The sequence below is a fragment of the Dermacentor albipictus genome, chromosome 7 (genome assembly GCF_038994185.2).
Source record: "Dermacentor albipictus isolate Rhodes 1998 colony chromosome 7, USDA_Dalb.pri_finalv2, whole genome shotgun sequence".
NCBI lineage: Eukaryota > Metazoa > Arthropoda > Arachnida > Ixodida > Ixodidae > Dermacentor > Dermacentor albipictus.
The window spans coordinates 65,498,310-65,519,151 of NC_091827.1; the positions used below are offsets into that span (position 1 = coordinate 65,498,310).

Consider the following 20,842-nt stretch of genomic DNA (forward strand, 5'->3'; position numbering starts at 1 on the left):
AGATGTTACCGGTGTTTGGGGCAACATGGAACACATACGCGCCAGGTGCGTCCCGCAGACAAACGCCATGAAGACCATTTACATGAAGTGGAGCTCTTGCCGACAAACTTGCCGGCAAATTTTGTTGACTAATGCGATGTCTCGACCGTGTTTTCTTTTTTAAATTCTACCCTTGCCGTAATGCTGCTTCTGTACCTCAGTAATAAGCACCCGTCGTTAGTGCAGACTTAGATAACAAATGCGCACGGTGCGATGTCTGCATATGCCGTTGTGATTATTCTGCCGATGAATACATGTGACGCCGCCGAATAAGTGTAGTGAAAGTCGCCTGAAGAAGAATAATTGCGAATTTATTGATAGAAACGCGTACACTATATAGTCAACGAAGCCACCAAACGCAGGGGTTAATAAAAGCGCGTGTTAGCGCTGTACCGCCGATGAACTGCCGTTCGCGCTGCAGTTTTTGCAATTTTAAATTCCCTAAGGGAGCTGCTTGGAAACGTACAAAGCTATAGTCTGACTAACTTTGCAGTAGTTTTTTTTAAATGTTACTAGAGAGAGGTGCCACATGATATATTTAAAGGCAGAGCAGCGCCAGTCAAATAAGATCCAGCGCTGGCGGCAAGGCCGGATTTAGTCCTATGCGGCGTAAGCATAATAAGAAATAATTCAGTTGAGTACAAAACTCACTTGCAAGAAGCGACTACGTTGTGAAACAAACAAATCACTCGGCGTGTTAAGTCTGCTCAGAAAGCATCAAGGTGTGATGACTTACCAAACGTGACGCGAACTATTCAGCGAAAAATGTAACAAAAATACCATATGCAGGAACTATTAGCAATTCTCGCCCTGAGCTACCTATTTTCTAAACACATTTCCCAAAAAACCAGAATATTTAAGATGCCCTCGGGCGAAATGAATAAAGCTGTTAAAGAAGCACTTGCTTGGTGTCATTCCGATAAGACACAGCGTGATTTATACCCTTTACAAACGAGGCAGGGTGAAAACCTCGCAGCTTAAAAGAATCAAGAGTTATGCATGAAGCAACTAGCAACAGTTAAACATCTGCGAAGCCACGCATAAAATCGATGTAAAAACATGAAGTGCGTGACAGCTGGTGCGAGGATTTACCGAGCCACATAAAACTAACAATTTCAGTTCTTGCAAACTTCTGTAGCTTTAACATACAATACAATGCGCTCGTGCAGTCGTGCTGCCTAGCTAGCCCAACGCGGTAAAGAAGCGGAAAACAATATAAGCGGCAAACGGCATTCCGAACTTTAGCGAAATGCCTTTAAACCGCATGTTGCACTGCAGACGAACTTCGTCGCTTACGCGTCTAACTACAATCGAGTAAAAATAATAATAAAAAAGAAAGAACACCGAAGCGACAAAGGAAAGGATGAGAACAAGAAATTTCGCGCCGAAGCGACGATCCATTGCCACCGTTGCTCCTGCTGATGAGGCTTTGCGGGGAATAATTGGAACCGTATCGCCGGCACGTTTTCGCCGGTATTTGAGCCCCCCACCCTGCAACAATTTTTCTTCGACATTCTTCGGAAGCTTTGGCCATCCCACACATGCGAAGGGTGTTGCCCATTTTGCTCTGAAAACACAAATAAGGCGGAGAAGCACTATCAGCGACGCAACAAACTACGGCGTGCTACGGCGCGCGGCTCGCTCCTCTCCCATGCGTTCTGCGCAAGGCCGCCACCAGTGGCGCGGCCATCGGCGTGCACGCCGCCGCCACTGATAGCCACCTAGCGGGCGCTTCCAACAATACGCGTGGGAGCAGTAGCAGACGACAACGCTTTGCAGCAAGGGTGACTGAAGTTCGCGGCTGCGATTTGTCCTTTATTCGGGCGCCAGACTGCTTCTTCTGCGGTGACAGCTGTAGGGAAGACGCAGACCTCTGTGGGAGCGGGTATGAACAAGATGTTACCGGTGTTTGGGGCGACATGGTCCACATACGCGCCAGGTGCGTCCCGCAGACAAACGCCATGAAGACCATTTACATGAAGTGGAGCTCTTGCCGACAAACTTGCCGACAAATTTTGTTGACTAATGCGATGTCTCGACCGTGTTTTCTTTTTTTAAATTCTACCCTTGCCGTAATGCTGCTTCTGTACCTCAGTAATAAGCACCCGTCGTTAGTGCAGACTTAGATAACAAATCCGCACGGTGCGATGTCTGCATATGCCGTTGTGATTATTCTGCCGATGAATACATGTGACGCCGCCGAATAAGTGTAGTGAAAGTCGCCTGAAGAAGAATAATTGCGAATTTATTGATAGAAACGCGTAGACTATATAGTCAACGAAGCCACCAAATGCACGGGTTAATAAAAGCGCGTGTTAGCGTTGTACCGCCGATGAATGCCGTTCGCGCTGCAGTTTTTGCAATTTTAAATTCCCTAAGGGAGCTGCTTGGAAACGTACAAAGCTATAGTCTGACTAACTTTGCAGTAGTTTTTTTTTAAATGTTACTAGAGAGAGGTGCCACATGATATATTTAAAGGCAGAGCAGCGCCAGTCAAATTAGATCCAGCGCTGGCGGCAAGGCCGGATTTAGTCCTATGCGGCGTAAGCATAATAAGAAATAATTCAGTTGAGTACAAAATTCACTTGCAAGAAGCGACTACGTTGTGAAACAAACAAATCACTCGGCGTGTTAAGTCTGCTCAGAAAGCATCAAGGTGTGATGACTTACCAAACGTGACGCGAACTATTCAGCGAAAAATGTAACAAAAATACCATATGCAGGAACTATTAGCAATTCTCGCCCTGAGCTACCTATTTTCTAAACACATTTCCCAAAAAACCAGAATATTTAAGATGCCTTCGGGCGAAATGAATAAAGCTGTTAAAGAAGCACTTGCTTGGTGTAATTCCGATAAGACACAGCGTGATTTATACCCTTTACAAACGAGGCAGGGTGAAAACCTCGCAGCTTAAAAGAATCAAGAGTTATGCATGAAGCAACTAGCAACAGTTAAACATGTGCGAAGCCACGCATAAAATCGATGTAAAAACATGAAGTGCGTGACAGCTGGTGCGAGGATTTACCGAGCCACATAAAACTAACAATTTCAGTTCTTGCAAACTTCTGTAGCTTTAACATACAATACAATGCGCTCGTGCCGTCGTGCTGCCTAGCTAGCCCAACGCGGTAAAGAAGCGGAAAACAATATAAGCGGCAAACGGCATTCCGAACTTTAGCGAAATGCCTTTAAACCGCATGTTGCACTGCAGACGAACTTCGTCGCTTACGCGTCTAACTACAATCGAGTAAAAAATAAAAATGAAAAAGAAAAAACACCGAAGCGACAAAGGAAAGGATGAGAACAAGAAATTTCTCGCCGAAGCGACGATCCATTGCCACCGTTGCTCCTGCTGATGAGGCTTTGCGGGGAATAACTGGAACCGTATCGCCGGCACGTTTTCGCCGGTATTTGAGCCCCCCACCCTGCAACAATTTTTCTTCGACATTCTTCGGAAGCTTTGGCCATCCCACACATGCGAAGGGTGTTGCCTATTTTGCTCTGAAAACACAAATAAGGCGGAGAAGCACTATCAGCGACGCAACAAACTACGGCGTGCTACGGCGCGCGGCTCGCTCCTCTCCCATGCGTTCTGCGCAAGGCCGCCACCAGTGGCGCGGCCATCGGCGTGCACGCCGCGTATAGGGTTTGTTAGATATATTGATATTCTATACAATATTCAATTCGAAACCTACCACTTCTGTATCGACTTTTCTAAGGGCTGCACATTTTTTCTCTAAATTTCGATGAGGCGCGGCCCTTACATAGGACGAAACCTTTTGGTCAAAAAGGTGCTGGTGCAGCCGGCAACTACTGCACCACCCGGATTCCTGAATATACCATTGCATCAGAGGTCAAAGCACAGGTCTTGCCATCTAGTAGGGGGCAGATGGAAGGGCTTCTAAGATGGCTTTTTCCATCTTAGAAGCCCTCTAAGAGGGCTTCTAAGATGGAATTTTTTTTCTCTACAAATTTTGGGCTGCCGGGTTGGAGGTGGGGCCCTTAACACGAGTCTATATGGCATTTAGTATTTGCATTCCCCTACCTATTAAGTGTAAAGAGACGTCCTTATTTCGTTCATTCCATGTTGCCTCATCCACAGCCCTAGCAGCTCAAATGCGCTAACCTTCCCTGCAGGAGAGTACTAGCAGGATAGAGGCATGTCACTTAGATAAACCTCTCCACATCTACTAGACAAAAGTCCTGCTCTACAATTGGGAAGGACTAAGTGTTGGGTTAGTTGTCTTTTATGTATGATGAGAGGAATTAGTGTACGAAAAATGACGTACACACCGTACTGAGAATTAAAGGAGACATCAAGTAGTTGTTTGTACATGTTCGGGCGGGCACAGCTCTAAGGACATGAACAAAGGTAAAGGCACACTGATACGACATGGTTGAAGGGGAACACAAGCATTTGTGCCTCTCCCCTTCCTGTGCTTGCACCTTTCTTTCTTTTTTTGCATGAAGTCCCCTGCAGTCAATAATATATTTCTAACATTAGATTCAGAAATACTGGTACTCCTATGTTAAACACATAGAAAGAAGACCACACTTTGGCAATGCATGGGACATAACCATTGATCAAGTGATGCTACGTACATCAGTGACGTCGGCATCCTGTAGCGACCCAGTGTCCCCTTCGATGTTCGACCTACGATTGAATAGGCACTCGGCCACCTCCATCTCGACCACAGAGAGTTGAAAGCTGAGTGACCACTGCGACGACGATGACCCCTGCGTGCCTTCTAGTGTCACGGGTGTTCCGTTAATCCTGCAACAAAGGGGCAGGAAACACCAGTGGATGTTGGGTCAAGTCTCAGAGCACTGGTCTTCGTGACCATTGAAGGGCTTTCTCTGCTTCGCAAGTTTTCAAACTGGGCTCCAAGGGAGGCCCAGATGCTGTACCTTTCCGTGTAAGAGGAATGCGCAACTTTGCCTGCAACTTCTGCACCTCTTGCTTTTGCCTCGCAACATTTCGCGAGCATGCGGGGCCATTTCTTCCATTGTGTGAAACTATCACTAGGCAACATGAGCATGAAGGACAGTGGTAATTGGACACTGTTCTACACTAGACTACGCCGACAGTGAGCACTTGGAACTAATGAGTGGGACTTGATTACAACTTGGTGGGGATGCGTGACTCTTACGCGTCCCCTGATATGTTGTTTTTCTGCATAGCTCTAGCCTCCTGTAATCTGGCTTTGCCGCTTGGCCTGGTGCCCGTGGCAGTCGGTGTGATTGAAGCGCATTGCGAGATGGCGCAAGTGCAGCTCTGCTAACGCCACCTAACAGCGGGGTTATTTGGGGGCGGAAAACAGAAGGCTCTTTCTCTTTGGTTTGGGATCGGCAAGCAGCACGGATGTTCGGCGCTGACATCCGGTGCGTGCGCCGATCCATGCTTCTGCGAGACCGTCTTACCGTCTCGTGAGACTTTCCCCCGAAAGGACAAACACGATCGTTCTAACGTGCCACTGTTCGCATGACCGTATGCACGAACGACCAGGCGTTGGCGTCCAGCAGGGGGCAAACATATTCGCTCATTATCCGGTCGCGGTGAGTCGGGCTTCCGCGATTTGTCGCGCACCCATCGGCATGTTTTGCGGATAGCAACTCTGCTAGCAGGCCTTAGTCTATGAAAGTCTGCAATAAATGCCCTTGTGATTGTTTGAGCTACTATGTTGTCGTTCCTTTGTCCCAAGAGCACGGGTGAGAACCCCACAAACTATTTGGAGAATATTAATAAAATGCTGTGGATTTATGTGCTGGAATCATGCTCTGATTATGAGGCATGCCATAGTAAGAGATGCCACATTAATTTTGACCAACTGGGGAGTCTAATTTCAATATCATCATCAATCAGTCTAATTTTGTTTTTCGTATACACGATTTGTACCTATATCTAAGTACACAAGCATTTCTGCATTCCGTTCCCTTTGAAATGTGGCTGCTATGGCTGGGATTCAACATGGAACCTCGAGCTTAGCAAAGCAACGCCATAGCCACTAAATAGCACAGCGGGTTACTAAGACGCTTGAACATGGCAGCCTTTTTTCGTATCCCTTTATTGGCGCCAGACTTCCCTCCAGGTAGCAGCACAAGAAACTGGGAACACCACTCACCACAGGTGATCCGACCGACAGATCTTGGGCAAGTGGCTGTGAATGGCTTTGAGGTCCCGCAGGTTCTGTCCCGCGATGCCCCGAAAGAAAGTCTCGGCCTGCGAATGCATCATGGCCACCGCCTTGGGTGACAGGCGTGATGCTGGGTTGGGGACCCGGTGCCAATTGCCACTCGCCACACCCGCAAAATCTTCATGGAGGATCACTACACACACTGCGCTGCAGTGCACCCGGAAGTGGGTTGACTCGACGAGTACGTCGTCCAGATAGCCTTGAGATGACCGCCCTGCAATGCATTTGCATGTATTACAAAGTGCACCAAGAATTAGAGAGGAAAGTCGGCAGGATGTGGCTCGTCACGGCCACTCTGATCACTAAGTTTTTCAAACAGGTGAGTGCACCTAGCGGGAGCTTGCCTGCATGAACAATTGCCTTCCTTTCGTGCGCTATTTGCAATGAAGTGTGCAATCTCTTCACTCGTTAAACGATCCACTTTTAATGGTGGTATAAAACTTCAAATTGAGGAGTGACTGAAGATGCTTCTCTGTGAGGCCTCACTCTCGCAAGCTTTCGCAGGAACTCTTGAGCAGAAATGCCGACCTACCATAATTTGTTGCATTTACTGACCACGTCTAGACTACCGTGCAGGTTCTTTAAAGTGCCACACCATGCAAAATCCTATTCCAGTGCCTTCCACTACTGCAGACCAAATGCTAGCACATGCCACCACAGCATGGCCTCGGTGATCACATGCACACTGCCAATCTCTGAGGCCGTGCCACATGTAATCCCTCTATGCTGTCTGCCGTTTGGTGGCATGCGACAGTTCACCTGGGCCATGCGGCAGGAAACGGAAAAGGTCACCACATTTTCACTAGTCTTTAAAGTTTCGAAAACTGGTGCCGGTTTGGCAAGTTGCTTTGACCAAAGGTTGTGCATAATACCAACATTTGCATGTGGTATACGGCACTGGCAAGTTGCTCACAATTCTCCCTGCTGACGCACCTCTTGCACTTGAAGTTGCCATAGCCCCCTGCAAGTATCGTCTCAAGTGCAGGCATGTTCTGCACTAAGTCTGCACTCGTGGCAACATGCAGATATACCTGTGCTACACTGGTAAAGTAAAGAGCGACCTATGACATGCCCTGAGCTACGTCGACAGAACAGGCAAGCTAGACGTTCCTCATGCATGTGGTTATTCCCACAGCGCTGCTTAAAAATACTGCAAGCTGAAGATAACTATTTTTTATTGAAATGAGGTAGAGACATGTGCATACCTTGTTAATGTGATCAGCATTCTTAGGATACTTCCAGCACTTTTTTGGTATCTATGCCTCTAACCCTTTTCCCTGCTCTTGACAATAAAAGTGAACGCATTTAAAATTTTCCGGTGGGCAAAATGAAATATGCGCTACGCAGGCTCTTCCAACGCAACAGCCACACGCTTCAGCACGCTGCGCCTTCAAGGTGCCAGGTACGCGCTGCTGTTCAATAAAGAAAAAAAAATGTGCAAATGCACTGCACCGTACTGAACCTCTTTCACGCCAATTTGGGTGACTCAGTATGTGTCACTGAGTATGCACTACCCCTGCATGAAAGAACAAGCAAGCTGATGCATAATAGAGGCCACACAGGGATTTCCCGATATTGACGATGGATAGCACAGCGTGTCCAGAGTGACACATTAATTAACTGGTCAGCAGTCGACATAAGCAAGAACGTTTGAATTATCTGTGGAGAAAAAGCAAAAGGAAGAGATCGATAGGACTGGATCCGTTACAGGCGTAAGTAACTGTACAATGTAGATATACAGTTAAACCTGGATATAACGAAGTTGACAAAAGCTCGCAATTTTTCGTTACATGCAGGTTTTCGTTACATGCAGGTTTCGCGTGAAGGCTCGTACGAATGATGCAGAAACGAAACCAAATAGCTCAATATATCCGCGAAGGTGAACTCACCCTTCAAGCCATTATTTTACACCAAAAAACTGCGTAATTTGCGCTTGCTTCTTCGGCACAAGTGACGGCACAACACGCCGCTCCAAAGAAGCTAAATCGTGTAGAGCTCCTTCATCGTCGAGCGAGCCGACGAAACGGCGCATAACGTCCATTGCGTTCATCACCTCCTTTGCAGAAGGCATGTCACACGGATCTGCCTCACAGGCACCATCATCACCGCCATCGGGATTTTGCACGCTTTCAGCTACTGCTGCATCAGACATTTCTTCTGTAGCCACGGCGGCGTTGTCGGCAAACAAAAAGTCAGTCAGTTCAACGTCGTCGGGTACACCACCGTTAGTGCATAGCTCGTTCCACGCTTCGGCCACATCGGACGGAGTAGAAAGGTCTTCCTCCTCTTCCTCGTCGGCACCAGCCCGTGCGTTTTTGGCTATTCCGGCCTTTAAAAAGCAATTCGCGATAACTTCTGCCCTGACCTCTTGCCAGGAGGCAGCAAGCATCTCGACTGCTTGATAAATGTCGATCTTCATCTCCCATTCCAGACGGATGTCGAGAAGTATCTTCTGGATTAGTCGGCGCCGGTAACAGCATTTAAAACTGTTAATGACCCCTTCGTCCAGGGGCTGTATTAGAGACGTGCAGTTGGCCGGGAAGTAATGCAGTTCGATGTTCGACAGCTGCAGGCCCTCGACGTGGTGCGCCGAGCAATTGTCCAGCAGTAGGCAAACTTGACGGCCTTGCCGCTTGACGTCCTGGTTAAATTCCTTCAACCACTCAGAAAATATTGGCCGAGTCATCCAAGCTTTGGAATTCGCCACATACTTCACAGGCATACGCTTCGTCCCCTTAAAACACCTGGGACGGGCACTTTTGCCGACGACTAGCGGGACTCGCTTGTCTGTGCCGTCGAGGTTGGCACACAGCAGAATCGTTATGCGGAGCTTGCTCTGCTTTCCACCGCGGCAGTCATCGCCTTTTAACACTAGCGTGCGGCCCGGAAGCATCTGATAAAATAGAGCCGTCTCGTCGGCATTGTAGACATCAGCCGCCTCGAAGCGACTCAGGATTCCAGGCAGCTCGTCAGCCACCCACGAAGCAGCAGCATCGCTGTCTGCGGAGGCAGATTCGCCGCTGATTACTCTTCCGACGACACCATGCCGGCTCTTAAATCCCTGCAGCCACCCGTTGCTTGCCTTGAAATCATCATGGCCCAAGATACACGCAAAATCCTTTGCCTTCTGTTGCAAGATCGCACCACTTATGGGTACATTTCTGGCTCTCGTGTCCAAAAACCATGTGAACACTGCCTTGTCCACATCAGTGTATGTGGACAGCTTCAGTCTTTTTTTCTTCGAGCTTGTTCCCGACTCCACTGCGTTTCTGATGCTGTGTTCCGCACTCAAAATCGTTGATAATGTGCTCGCTGGAATGCTGAAACGGGCGGCAACGTCCTTCTTCTTCTCGCCCGCGGAGACAGCATTTAAAATTGCGAGTTTGTCTTCAAAAGACAGAACTTTTCGTTTTCTGGCAGCAGAACTCATCACGACCAACCGACGACGTAGTTAGAAGCGGAGACGCACGACTACACGCCGACAGGCAGGCCTAGCACCTCCAAAACAAGTCGGACAAACCAGTACCAGGGCACAGTTGACACACGCACACGTGCAGAACGCAGGACAACACTCAAAATGGCGAATGCAACGCATCCATAGAGAAAGAAAAAAAAGTGACGCATGTCGTTCGTCATGGAGTGTCGCTCGTCATCGTCCCTCTCCCTTCCCGCGCCCTGGCAATGAAAGAACCGGCTATCAGCGTTGCTTTTCAAGTGAATTCTTACACATAAGTGCGTCTAAGCCGTTGAAACAAATAAAAATCACTAAATAAGAATGTTTGTCCTCAAATCTATACGAAACAAAATAAATCTGAAAGAGAAATCAGCTGCCGATACCAATGCCACCTGGCGTCACGCTAGACAAGCAAAGCCTGAAAAGACTGCTACGTTAGGCACGGAGCGGCGCTAGTTGCCGCCATCATCATCATCATCGCTAACTTTGCTCGGTCACGGCAATCCCTGGCGTTCGCGTAGCTGCTGGCTCCTTACAATATCAATATTCAATAATCTAGAGCATTTCTTCGGCCGAATTTTCCTTAAAAGTGCAAAAAGTAATGACTGATCAGCTTTGGGAGTTCGTTACATCAAGGCTAACCGCCGCAACGCGTTCGTTACATCAAGGTCGAAAATACATGGGCTTCAATGGGGGCAGCGTTGGGGAATTCAAAAACTTCGTTAAATCCAGGAATTCGTTACATATAGGTTCGTTACATCCAGGTTTAACTGTAGAAGCTTTGAGAAAGAGATAAGATCAAAGAGAGATAGGGGCTAGACAGCTGTGCGTGTAGTTAATGCTTGATAAGCTCGGGCAGACTAGGTCTGCTTAAAACCGCTCAGGTTCGAACAAAATGCCAATAAACCATCATCATCATTGAAGAGAGGGAGAGAGAGAGGCCCAGTAGCACCGCATGCGTGGCGTGTTTCTTGGCATTCGTATGCACCGGCGCACCACCAGATGACGCAGTGTCTGTATAGGCAAACAAGAAGAGCCTAGCTGCAGCGCATTCCTAATAAACAATGCATTCTGGTGGTGACAATACGGTGTGGCAGTACATTGCTTGCTTGCTAATCACATTAACATTAACGTTCATCACGAGATAGGTTCCACATTATTTTTTATTAGGAGAAGAGACATTGTTAGTATGCAAAAAAGTTACGCGTCTGTTAGTAACAAACTACGTTAGCATGCAAAAGAACTTTGTCAGCACGCAACGACTTGAAACCTGTGAATGCTTGAAGAGCGGCCAAAACATGCCCACAACGCATGTCGTGTAGGATTAGGTTGGTCAGTCAAGCAAGCCGAGCGAAACGTAGGCTCCTACTCACTTTTTCCTTTTGACCTCTTTCTCGGCTTTGAGTCTGGCCAGAGAAAAGGAAAAAAGAAAACCAGAAATGTGGTTGACACACACAAGAGTTAATTAGGTTCGCACGAAGGAGATGGAAAGAAGTTAGTACAGAGAGCTTCACAATGCCTTATGAGGAGATTAGGGGGAAAACGTAAGTGTAAACTTTCTACCAAGCACATTGTTTACGTTTGCTTACATTATTTAGGATGTAAATAAGTGTATGTTGTGTGCCCTACAACAGGGATCATCATCACTAGTTGGTGCGTTTTCCCCTCTATGCTTTACACCACATTCACGTAACCTCTCTGTAAAGTAGCAGGACCCCACGTGCGCTTTGTCACGTTAACGCGCACGATCACCAACAATTTGAACAAGCACTTTTCGAGTATGATCATGCATATATAGCATATGCGGGGGAAGCGATCAATGGCTGAACGCGTCAGCCGACTTCCCATTTTTGTGGCCAGCAAGTACGGCCCACTGCTTGGGCTCCCGGCCGAAATGTAATGTATGAAGTAGCTATCCTGTAGAGCCTCACAGGTATAAAACAACTGCACTGTGAAATGCACAAAAGTGAGGCCACCGCACTGCTTGCATAGCTTATGCAGCGTTTCACGGCTAGTGTGAAACGGGGTATAGTTCCGACACTATCGCCACCACCACCACATAGAGTGCAGCCACACCAGCTAGGCCTTTTAAAAACTCACAGGAACTGTGAATGCTACTTGTGACAGAGGAGTCCATGTCCGAGGAGGCGACGCTGCCACTCTCGTAGAAGGCACGCTGATTCGTCATCGGCATGTACTCGTCCTCCGGCTCAGACAGACAGACTGCCAAGGCAACAGAGAGAGAAAGAAAGGAGTCTTATCCCTACATGTGTAAGGCCTTCATCACCACCATCAGTCATGCGTCCGCTGCAGGGCAACAGCCTGTGCCAGCAGTCTCCAATTGCTAGGCACGTGCGTGAATATTCAAAATTTGCCCATACGATGCTACTTGATATTTGCTTTGGCTTGAATTTCAATATTTGAAACAACCGAATACAGTTGAACCTTGATATAACGGTCGGTAAAATTATCAACTTGCTTTGTTATATAGAAATTACATTAGTATTGAAATCCGACATTTTATGCAGATACACATAGCGGCTGATACACGGAATTTTTTTACACGGAAGGGGCCCACAATATTTTCCGAATTATCGGCCAATTGAAAAAAGAAAATTTGAATGACAAAAAAAGACCATGTTGCATTTGAGAGTCGGCAAAAACAGATAGTTTCATGCTGTCTGGACGATATATTCACATCGGCGGCACAAAGCGAAGCCAGGCTTTCGCGTTCACTCCACCACAACGGCTGATAGTGTCTCCCACGGCGGGATGACGCTATCATGACAAGCGCCGGCAGCAGTGAGCGAACGCTTTGTCTGCCTCTCGCTCGCTTCACCGAGTCTTCAAAAACTCAAGATTATGCAACCTCCAGTACTAAACGTGCCGTGAGACAGCGCGCGCATGATGCCATGCCATCCCCACACACCCACTCAGGTTTGGAAAACCCAAGCCGGCACCAGAGAAAAAAAAAACGTGGGAGGGAACTTTTTTTTATTATTATTGCAGAGGCAATGATGCATCAGGTTTTGCGAGCGCATGCTCCGCCCAGAACAAGCGTCGCCTAGGAAGGGAAGCACGTCTCTTCCTCCTTTCACGCGGGCAGTGGAATGTGACCTCCTTACTCACAGGGATGTCACGCAGTCGGGAATGCCACATGGTTGCAATGTCTGGACTGTGTCGTTTACATGTGCTAGCACTTTGGAATAGCTCAGGTGTCCACCTCCAACGAGACAGTTGCAGTGTTCGCAGCAAGCAATGTGAAAAACAAACAGAAAGAAACATTGCACTTTGGGAGGCAACATGGAGCGTCCTCTTTGTTGGTGGCTTTCTTGGAGTCAGCGTCTCTTTTGCACACACCATTCTTTCTATATGGAGTTTCGGTCATCCGCGGCAGTGGATTCTATAGCAGCAGTGCGGGCCAAGCACCAACAGCAACATTTTGGGGGATAGCTCATACGGTGACAACTGATAAACTGATGGGTCGATGGGCAAGATGGTTCATTTTGGGGCTTTTCAGTATAATGACCTTTCAGAGTAACAAACAATTTGACAGTCCCCTGAAGTTCGTTATATCGAGATTTCACGGTTTCTGAAAAATCAAAGTAACATAAATCTCCTAAATCGTGAGATTGCCGCGACGAAGCATTGTCACCTGGTGCCACTTTTGACGCAATGACGCTTCCGGCGACCATGATACATAATACAGTGGTGCACCTGAACGTAGCTATACCGAAGCTGAAGGTAGAGCCCAGATTACACAAGAAGTGTAGGCACTGATCTTTCGAAACACCGTGCATTATGCAAGCTGGCGCAGCTAGCTGTGGTCTGCGATCTCAGAGGCCACACATAGCTTTGCCGCTTCAGCACACTGTGCCGCATGCTGCACGAGGCGAGCCGCTGCTCTGCTCACCTGACGAACTGGTGGACCAGCCCATGTTCGCACCTAGGGACCGCGAGGGCCGAGGCTTCTGGTTCAGGAGCTGCCGCTGGAGGTCCTGCTCGATCATCGTGTAGTGGTGCGGCTCCATTGGTGTACACTTGTAGTGCCGGCCTCTCAGACTGCCAGAGAGGTCTTCATTCCCGGAGGCTGTCCACGAGAGGGCGGGAAGGGAAAAAGAGTTCAGTATCCAGGTGCTCCTACAATCGGGCCACGAATTCCCACGTACGAGTCTCCTGGCTTTCCTTCGGGATCCATTTACATCGCAAATCAAATCGCAGGGTTTAGCGTCCCTATGGAGCATACTCGCTATGAAGGACACAGTAATGGAGGGCTACGGATTTCGCGTTTTGCCACCATTGGAAATTGGACACTGCACCCGGGAGTCGAGCCCACAGACTCAAGCCCAGCAGTAGAAAGCTGCTAGCTAGAGAGCCACAGTGGTGAATCCCACTGTTTGCCATCATCAGGAAGAAGACCTCTTCCAGAGATGTCTACAGTCGCCGACCAATAAATCGGACACCAATGATCTGGACATGCTCAATAATTCGAACAGCTTCGCGACACCACCAATGGCCCCATAGACTTAATGTGCATAGACGACCGATATTTTGGACACCCGACAATTCTACATTCGATTATCTGGACTCCATCTGTGACTGTAGCGTATGCCAACTCTGCAGCCATTATCTCCTCTGGCAACCTTGACGAGACATCAAGTATGGCCTCGGAGAGTACCTGCTAGATGGTGATCCCTGAGGCTTTGCCTTGGTCGCAGCACTGCACCTCAGAGATTTAACTGTGAATGTCAATCTTAGAGGCTTTGCCTGAATTGTGAGGTCGTATCAACATCGCAATCATCACATCCTATTCTGGCAACTAATGCACACGGCTCGCTCTCATTTGTTTGCCTTCCGGACTGCATTCCAGCATTCTGTGCTTTATTGTTTAATTTGTGCATGGTTTGCGTTCCAGACAGCGCTCTGCTAGCTCCAAGATGTCTCTCTCGTGAAGTAATCGACGGTCCACACCAAATGGCGCCAACTAATGCCCTAGCAGTCTGACTACGAGCGAATCTCGAGTCGCAGTCCGAATGAGCCCGACTCCGCAAAAGAAGAGCCTGAACTGCTGCCTACCATAGCAAGCACAAATGCGGACATCACTGATGACCTGCTACGCTGCAGTGTGCCGAGTGCTGTCACCATTACATTTCAAGACATTGCAGACGTCGACGGTGCAGTGTCTTGTGCCGAACTGACTGATGATGGAACAATTGAGCGAGTTCTTCCACTGCCAAACAGCGACTCTAACTAGGATGATGTGCCGTGTACTCCAGAGCCTTCACACGAGGATCTGACTAATGCCTTTGCAGTCCTTGCATCGGCGTACAGAGTCAACACAAAACTGGCAGGAATGCAGGTGGACTTGGTTGCACTTAAATGGAGACGCTTGCAGCAATGAATCGACCACTTATTCCTTGCAAAGGGGCTGTAAAATTTAAAGGTAATATTTTTTGGGATATATATACCGAAATAAAGGATACGTGCTCTTGCACAACTGAGTTGTGGGGCACGTTCATCGCCGAACTTTACTATTATCGTTCTCTGAGGCACACTTGCTGCGTACCTAAGCTACCACTAGAGACAGTACAAAGCGAGACAGGTGGCTAACACCTCTATTCTCTATGAAATTGCTTACTGAAACAAGAAAGGCTGGCTAAATATCCTCACTGCAAGCGAATAGGTTTCTAGACGCGTTTGGCTATTTGCTTACATTCACAATTATCACTGATGGCCTTCTGCACAATTTTCTTCTTTCTTCACATTGACGTCAGTAGCTGTGCATTCACAATCGTGCGAAATTTAATTTCCTGCATCATCCAACAAATAATTGCGTACTTTTTTATTATGGGTCATTTTCGGTTTTGACTCGAGGGGTGTGCCGAGGCCGTCGCAGCATTGTGGGGCACTCGGTAACTGCAGCAGGGTGTTGCACAGCAACACACACCACCGACACACGCGGGAGCATATATAGACTGCCACAAGTTACAGACCGGAATGTTCGCTAATGCTGCACATTCACAGCAATCGATGACAAAAAAGAAAGCACTTTCATTACTAACAACCTCACTGGGGCTATGACAAAAAAAAAACTCACTTGCAACACGAGCAACAAACTCACTGGGGCTCGTGAATCCCTTGGCCATCTGAAGGAGCAAGTGAACCTGCCTTGGGCGTAGAAAGAAGGAGAGCTGACCCAGACTGAACTCGATGTCGACCTGAGAAAAGAAGAAGAGGCAAACATCAGCGATTCTACTGGGTCTGAAGTCATTTACCGAGACAAATTACTTGCCTGGCTACCCCCAATTTCGTGCGAAACTACTTCAATTATGTACAGCATCACTCGATTGTATGCAACAATGACGACAACAGTGGCAGCGCGACATTGACGGCAATGATGAGTTGACTTCACGAAAGGAACACTATTTTATACGGATTGTTTTAAATCGACTGTTTCCTGTCCATCCCGAGAGTGGCTATAGCGGAGCCAACTTTATGGGCATCAGTGAGGCATTTGGGGTAAAAATTACCAAGCTAATTTCATTAATATTTAACAGAATGGCTTTCAATGAGCATGTATCACAGTAGAGAGCTACTTCTATCATTGAGACTTGTACAAACATTGTGTGTTCAACGTGCTTGAAGTCGGCAAAGGAAGAAACTAGGGCGCTGACAAGACCACTCTCTCGGATATGCGCGACTAAACCAAAGTTACAGGAAAGATGTCCACAAATGTCTTTACTTGTAATATCAAAAGGACCCCGACTGACATCAGTCGTGCACGAGTTAGCACTGCCATACACCCTCGCTGTGCAGGGAAGTGGGGTTACCGTGCATTATCTTTTCGTTTCACAGCTAAGGCACTTTCCAACCAAGCCCTACAGCGAGGCATGGTTCCAAGAAGGCGTGGTTGCGATAAAGGAAATAATGCCCGCACCTGAAACAAGTTATAAAAATGTTTCACCCAAATTTACGCTCTCTGCAAGCTTATTCGTAATAATTATTTCACTAATTAAGAGATGGTACGTTAATAAGCGCAATCACTGCTTGTAAAAAGTTTCCCAGATAGCTGCTTACAACGAACTAGAAAACACCTGCATTTGTTTTCAGTGCAATTGCAGCCAAGTAAAACGAGAATACGTTTCGCCAACACTCACGCCGGAGCCTTCAAGCGACTCATCCTGCTTGAGCTGCAGCTTTATCTCTTGCTGGCCCATTAGTTGACAGATGGGGATGGGCTCCACGATGAGTGGCGGGGGGGGTTCTTGGTGGGGAGGGGCAAGCGGTGGTGAAGCCCCAGCACAGCCCACCAGCATTTCCTGGGGCTCCTGCGGGCGGCGACCATCACGCCATCAACAACAATCCCAATGCTGTCTACAGTAAAAATAAAATCCTGCCAAACTGACTGATCACCCACATGTCCACAACGAAGCATTGAAGCCATTCAGGCTTCCTCAGTGTGTTTTCATTATTTCAAACTACTATCACAAGGCCTATACAGAAATGGAGTGTGTTCCAATTCTGGCCAATATTGGAGGGAGTTATGAAGACACCTATGAGGACAGCATCAGGCCCTAGCGATTAAATGCACCTGGAACTGTCTGGAAGACATCCCAGATATGCAACGCCACCCCTTGGCAACAAAAAATTCCCTGTGGGTGCAAACCTATGAAGAAAATGACGGGGCTTAGATAAGTGCATATAAAATCTTGACTTTTCATTTTGTCTTGAATGTGTTCACACAAACACATACTTAGGAAAAGGGACAGGCAGAGTGAACGAGAGCTGACTTCAAATGCCAACTGTCAGTTGGAAGTCCACGGATACCTTGCCTTGTATTTTGACTTGTAATTTTTGGCATAGGCTATACCTACAAAAAGGCACTACGTATAAAGAGTAGTCTAACTCATAATGATACCACATATAACGTCATATCAAATGTATCAAGCCTCAACTGCAAAAACAAACAAAACTTAGTTGAAAAAAGTCCCGGTAAGACAAAGCATCGACTGTGATGGCAAATTAGTAGACTGCTATACGACATAAGGATAGTAGTTTCATCAGCTGTATTAAACTCGTACAGATTCGCTAACTAAATTAACAAGCATTGTGTCATACGTGCACAAGCAAACATGACTGCATCTCACTCGATGACCGTGCACATTCACTGTCAACACGCTGGAGCAAGAAAGCGAGGCAGCAGCAGCGAGCGAATTGACGTTTGTGCTGCCTCTCCCTTCAATGCTGCCTCTCCCTTCAATGCGAACTAAGTGGCAAGACCAGCGCGCACGTGAAGATATTGGCCCTCGGTGCACATAGACTCTGTACTCATCGTAGATCGCTTTCAAGATGGGGTCCAAAAGGCTGCGCAGCCATGCCGTACGCAGCTGTCTCCGGAGTAGCACACCCTCCCTCCTCCTCCCCCGGCGCCTTGCACCTCCTCGCTTCATGCTTTCTTACCTTGCACACAGGAGATTGAGCCGCCATCGTCGGCCCACCCTCGCACACTCTCACTAGCGCATACAGCATACGGCGTGCAGCGACGATGTTATCACCTCTCGACTTTATACGGAACATCACAGTATCGGCAATGCTGACGGCAGACATGTGCTTGGAGTGCGCATATCACTGAATAAAAGAAGTTATATTCTACATGCAAATGTGAACTATGTAAAACAAACTATGTAGACAATTCACTAATTAGACCTAAACTTGAATATGCATGCGTTGTCTGGGACCCATTTAATAAACACAATATCACCCGCCTAGAAAAGGTAGAGAAAAGCTGTAAGGTTTATTTATTCTAAATTTTCCCTGTATGACTCACCCTCTGAATTATTGCAGATTAACGGTATACAATGTCTTGAACAACGAAGAAAAAATGTACGTTTGCAATTTCTTTTCTTGCTTTGGAATAAATATCTAGCTATTAACCCTTCTCCATATCTGTCGCTTTCAACGTCAAGGCATACACGCCACCATCATCCTAATTCCCTGACACCGTATTTTGCGCGAACAGATTTATTCAAGTTTTCATTTTTTCCTCGCACGGTAACCGACTGGAATGATTCCTTATTGCCTTTCGCCACACTTTGATGTTGTTTTTTTTAACTTTGTTATTATTGTTTATTGTTTTGTTGTCATTTGACCCACCCTGCTTGGGCCTGTACAAGGTTTGCAGTATTGAATAAAGAAGGAAATACAAAAACAAACTAGTACTCAAAAATTATAACTGCACGTCTGTGCTACACATAAACTCAAAGCGACAAAAAGAAATTCAAGCGAGTTTTTTTACCAGCAGCAATGTGGTGGCTCATTGGCCGACTTCTCATTACGTGCCGACTTCGCTTATTCACCTTCCATAGTCCGTCTGCCATTGATCACTGCCACTTTCTTTTACAGTCCCACAAAAAGTTAATTGTCTACAAACTCATTAAACAAGCACCACAGACCTACACAGCATGGTCCTTTTTTTCCGTGACTCCGAGGCAAATTTTTGCATTGTATACGGGCTGACATTACCGTAAAGCCATACTGCACTTCCAACAGAAAGCAACAGTGAAAGATGCACGACAGAACATGCAAAACAAGATTGCTTCAAGAGATTTGCAACATTCAGACAACTGCTTTGAGAATTGTCAAGGCTTGGTCAATTACGCAAGGTTTGTTTTATGAAGATTAGAACGTTTTCATATGTGGTCATTTGTGTGGGTTAGCATATGCTTGGACCTCTTCTTTTTCAAAGCGTGGGGATTCGGAGGTGCAGATTGAAGTGCAGGCATACGTTACACTGGAACAGAATTATTTCCGAGGCTGTGCAGACATAAGTGCAGTATCTTAGAGGCGGAGTTTCATGTTAGTGAAGAGTGTACAAACAGAAAACACACTTTTTGTATTAAAGCTTGTCACTTACATTGTCCTCTGCAGGCAAATTTGAGAGCACCTCAGATGGGTTCCTTGACAGCGAGAACTCATCCGTGAAGAGGCTTGTTCCGTTGAGGATTATCCTCTTCGTAGAGACCGAGAAGCGTTCCCGAACCCGCTGAGCTATCCTCTCACCAGCAATTTCGCCAACCTCGGTTGACTCTTCGTCGTAGTAGTCCATACTGCGCAGATGGAAAAAGCGGCCACAAGGCCGGCCAGCTGCTTCAGAAAGCGCCACGACAAATCATGAGCGAAGCTACTGCCTTCCCTGTTTTATACAAACTTCAAAAATAAGTGAAGGGGTTCCTGTTGACCCCTTATAACTTGTGCCCAGAGAACAGAATCTTCGCTATCTGTTTTTTTCACTTGGAATAAGGAAATTTCGCTTTATTTCGTGTTATCGCTCAAATGCCCCAAGCAGAGGCATTACACGGGTGGTTTGGTTACAGTCACATACAGACCTGTATGGAGCAAGGAGTATGTGCATGGAACACAAGACAGCACCCGCAAGAGCAATGAAAATCTTACAATTAACAGTAACAAGTAATAGAAAGTAACAGCTTATAGTGGAGCGTAGTAACAACTAGACCTTCACAAAAGCCAGATTTTTTTCCTTCCGATTTATTTCTATGGAGCACTTTTGGATTTTACTTCCAGAAACCAGACCACTGACTGCATCACAAGTTCAGAGCAGTACATATTCCCAAGCAGCATTACCAGTCTGACACAAATCATGCCTTCTGAAGACATTAATTGGATGAGCATTTTCGTGCCCTCTCAGTGCCACTACGGCCAATTTAACGTACCATTTGTGAACCCACTAAGTAGTGAAGCGCAACTTGCAACTTCTGTTGGTTTGACAGCTTACGAAAGCGAAAACACTGCTGCAAGCTGTAATGCAATGTTTAGGCAACTGGGTGCACCATTAAATGAGGTAACTTTTCTTTTCTTTTACTTGTGGCAAGTCATGCATGCATTACAATTGCTTCATTGTTGCTATTCCTCGCAATGTTAAACCAGTAAATGTGCGAGCATCCCACAGAAGGAAAATGAAATGAGAATTTGCACCCGACCTGGCAGGCAACCGTTGGCGAGGGGGCACTCTCACTCGTGCACTCGCCACATTGACTTCTCCCTGCTCCCATTGCCGTTGGGTCGAATGTGGCATGGTGAGCTCAGTTGTGCTACCGCATGCCCATACGCGGTAGAGCGTTGCTCGAGCTGGTCGAC

At 47.0% G+C, this 20,842-nt stretch overlaps 1 protein-coding gene across 8 annotated transcripts in view; it reads right to left on the reverse strand.

Moving 5' to 3' along the window:
- Atg2 (Autophagy-related 2) overlaps nt 1–20,842 on the reverse strand; it is a 108,649-nt gene that overhangs the window by 70,004 nt on the left and 17,803 nt on the right. For 5 of the 8 annotated variants that reach the window (XM_065455875.1, XM_065455872.1, XM_065455874.1 and 2 more), the window contains 8 exons: nt 19,602–19,794; nt 16,846–17,016; nt 15,786–15,906; nt 13,602–13,778; nt 11,789–11,911; nt 11,062–11,094; nt 6,163–6,448; nt 4,643–4,814 (listed from right to left, as the gene is read on the reverse strand). In XM_065455875.1, the coding sequence (XP_065311947.1) occupies nt 4,643–4,814; nt 6,163–6,448; nt 11,062–11,094; nt 11,789–11,911; nt 13,602–13,778; nt 15,786–15,906; nt 16,846–17,016; nt 19,602–19,794 (1,276 nt within the window). The remainder of the gene's footprint in view (nt 1–4,642; nt 4,815–6,162; nt 6,449–11,061; nt 11,095–11,788; nt 11,912–13,601; nt 13,779–15,785; nt 15,907–16,845; nt 17,017–19,601; nt 19,795–20,842) is intronic. The other 3 variants (XM_065455871.1, XM_065455873.1, XM_065455876.1) reach the window with 3 other exon arrangements.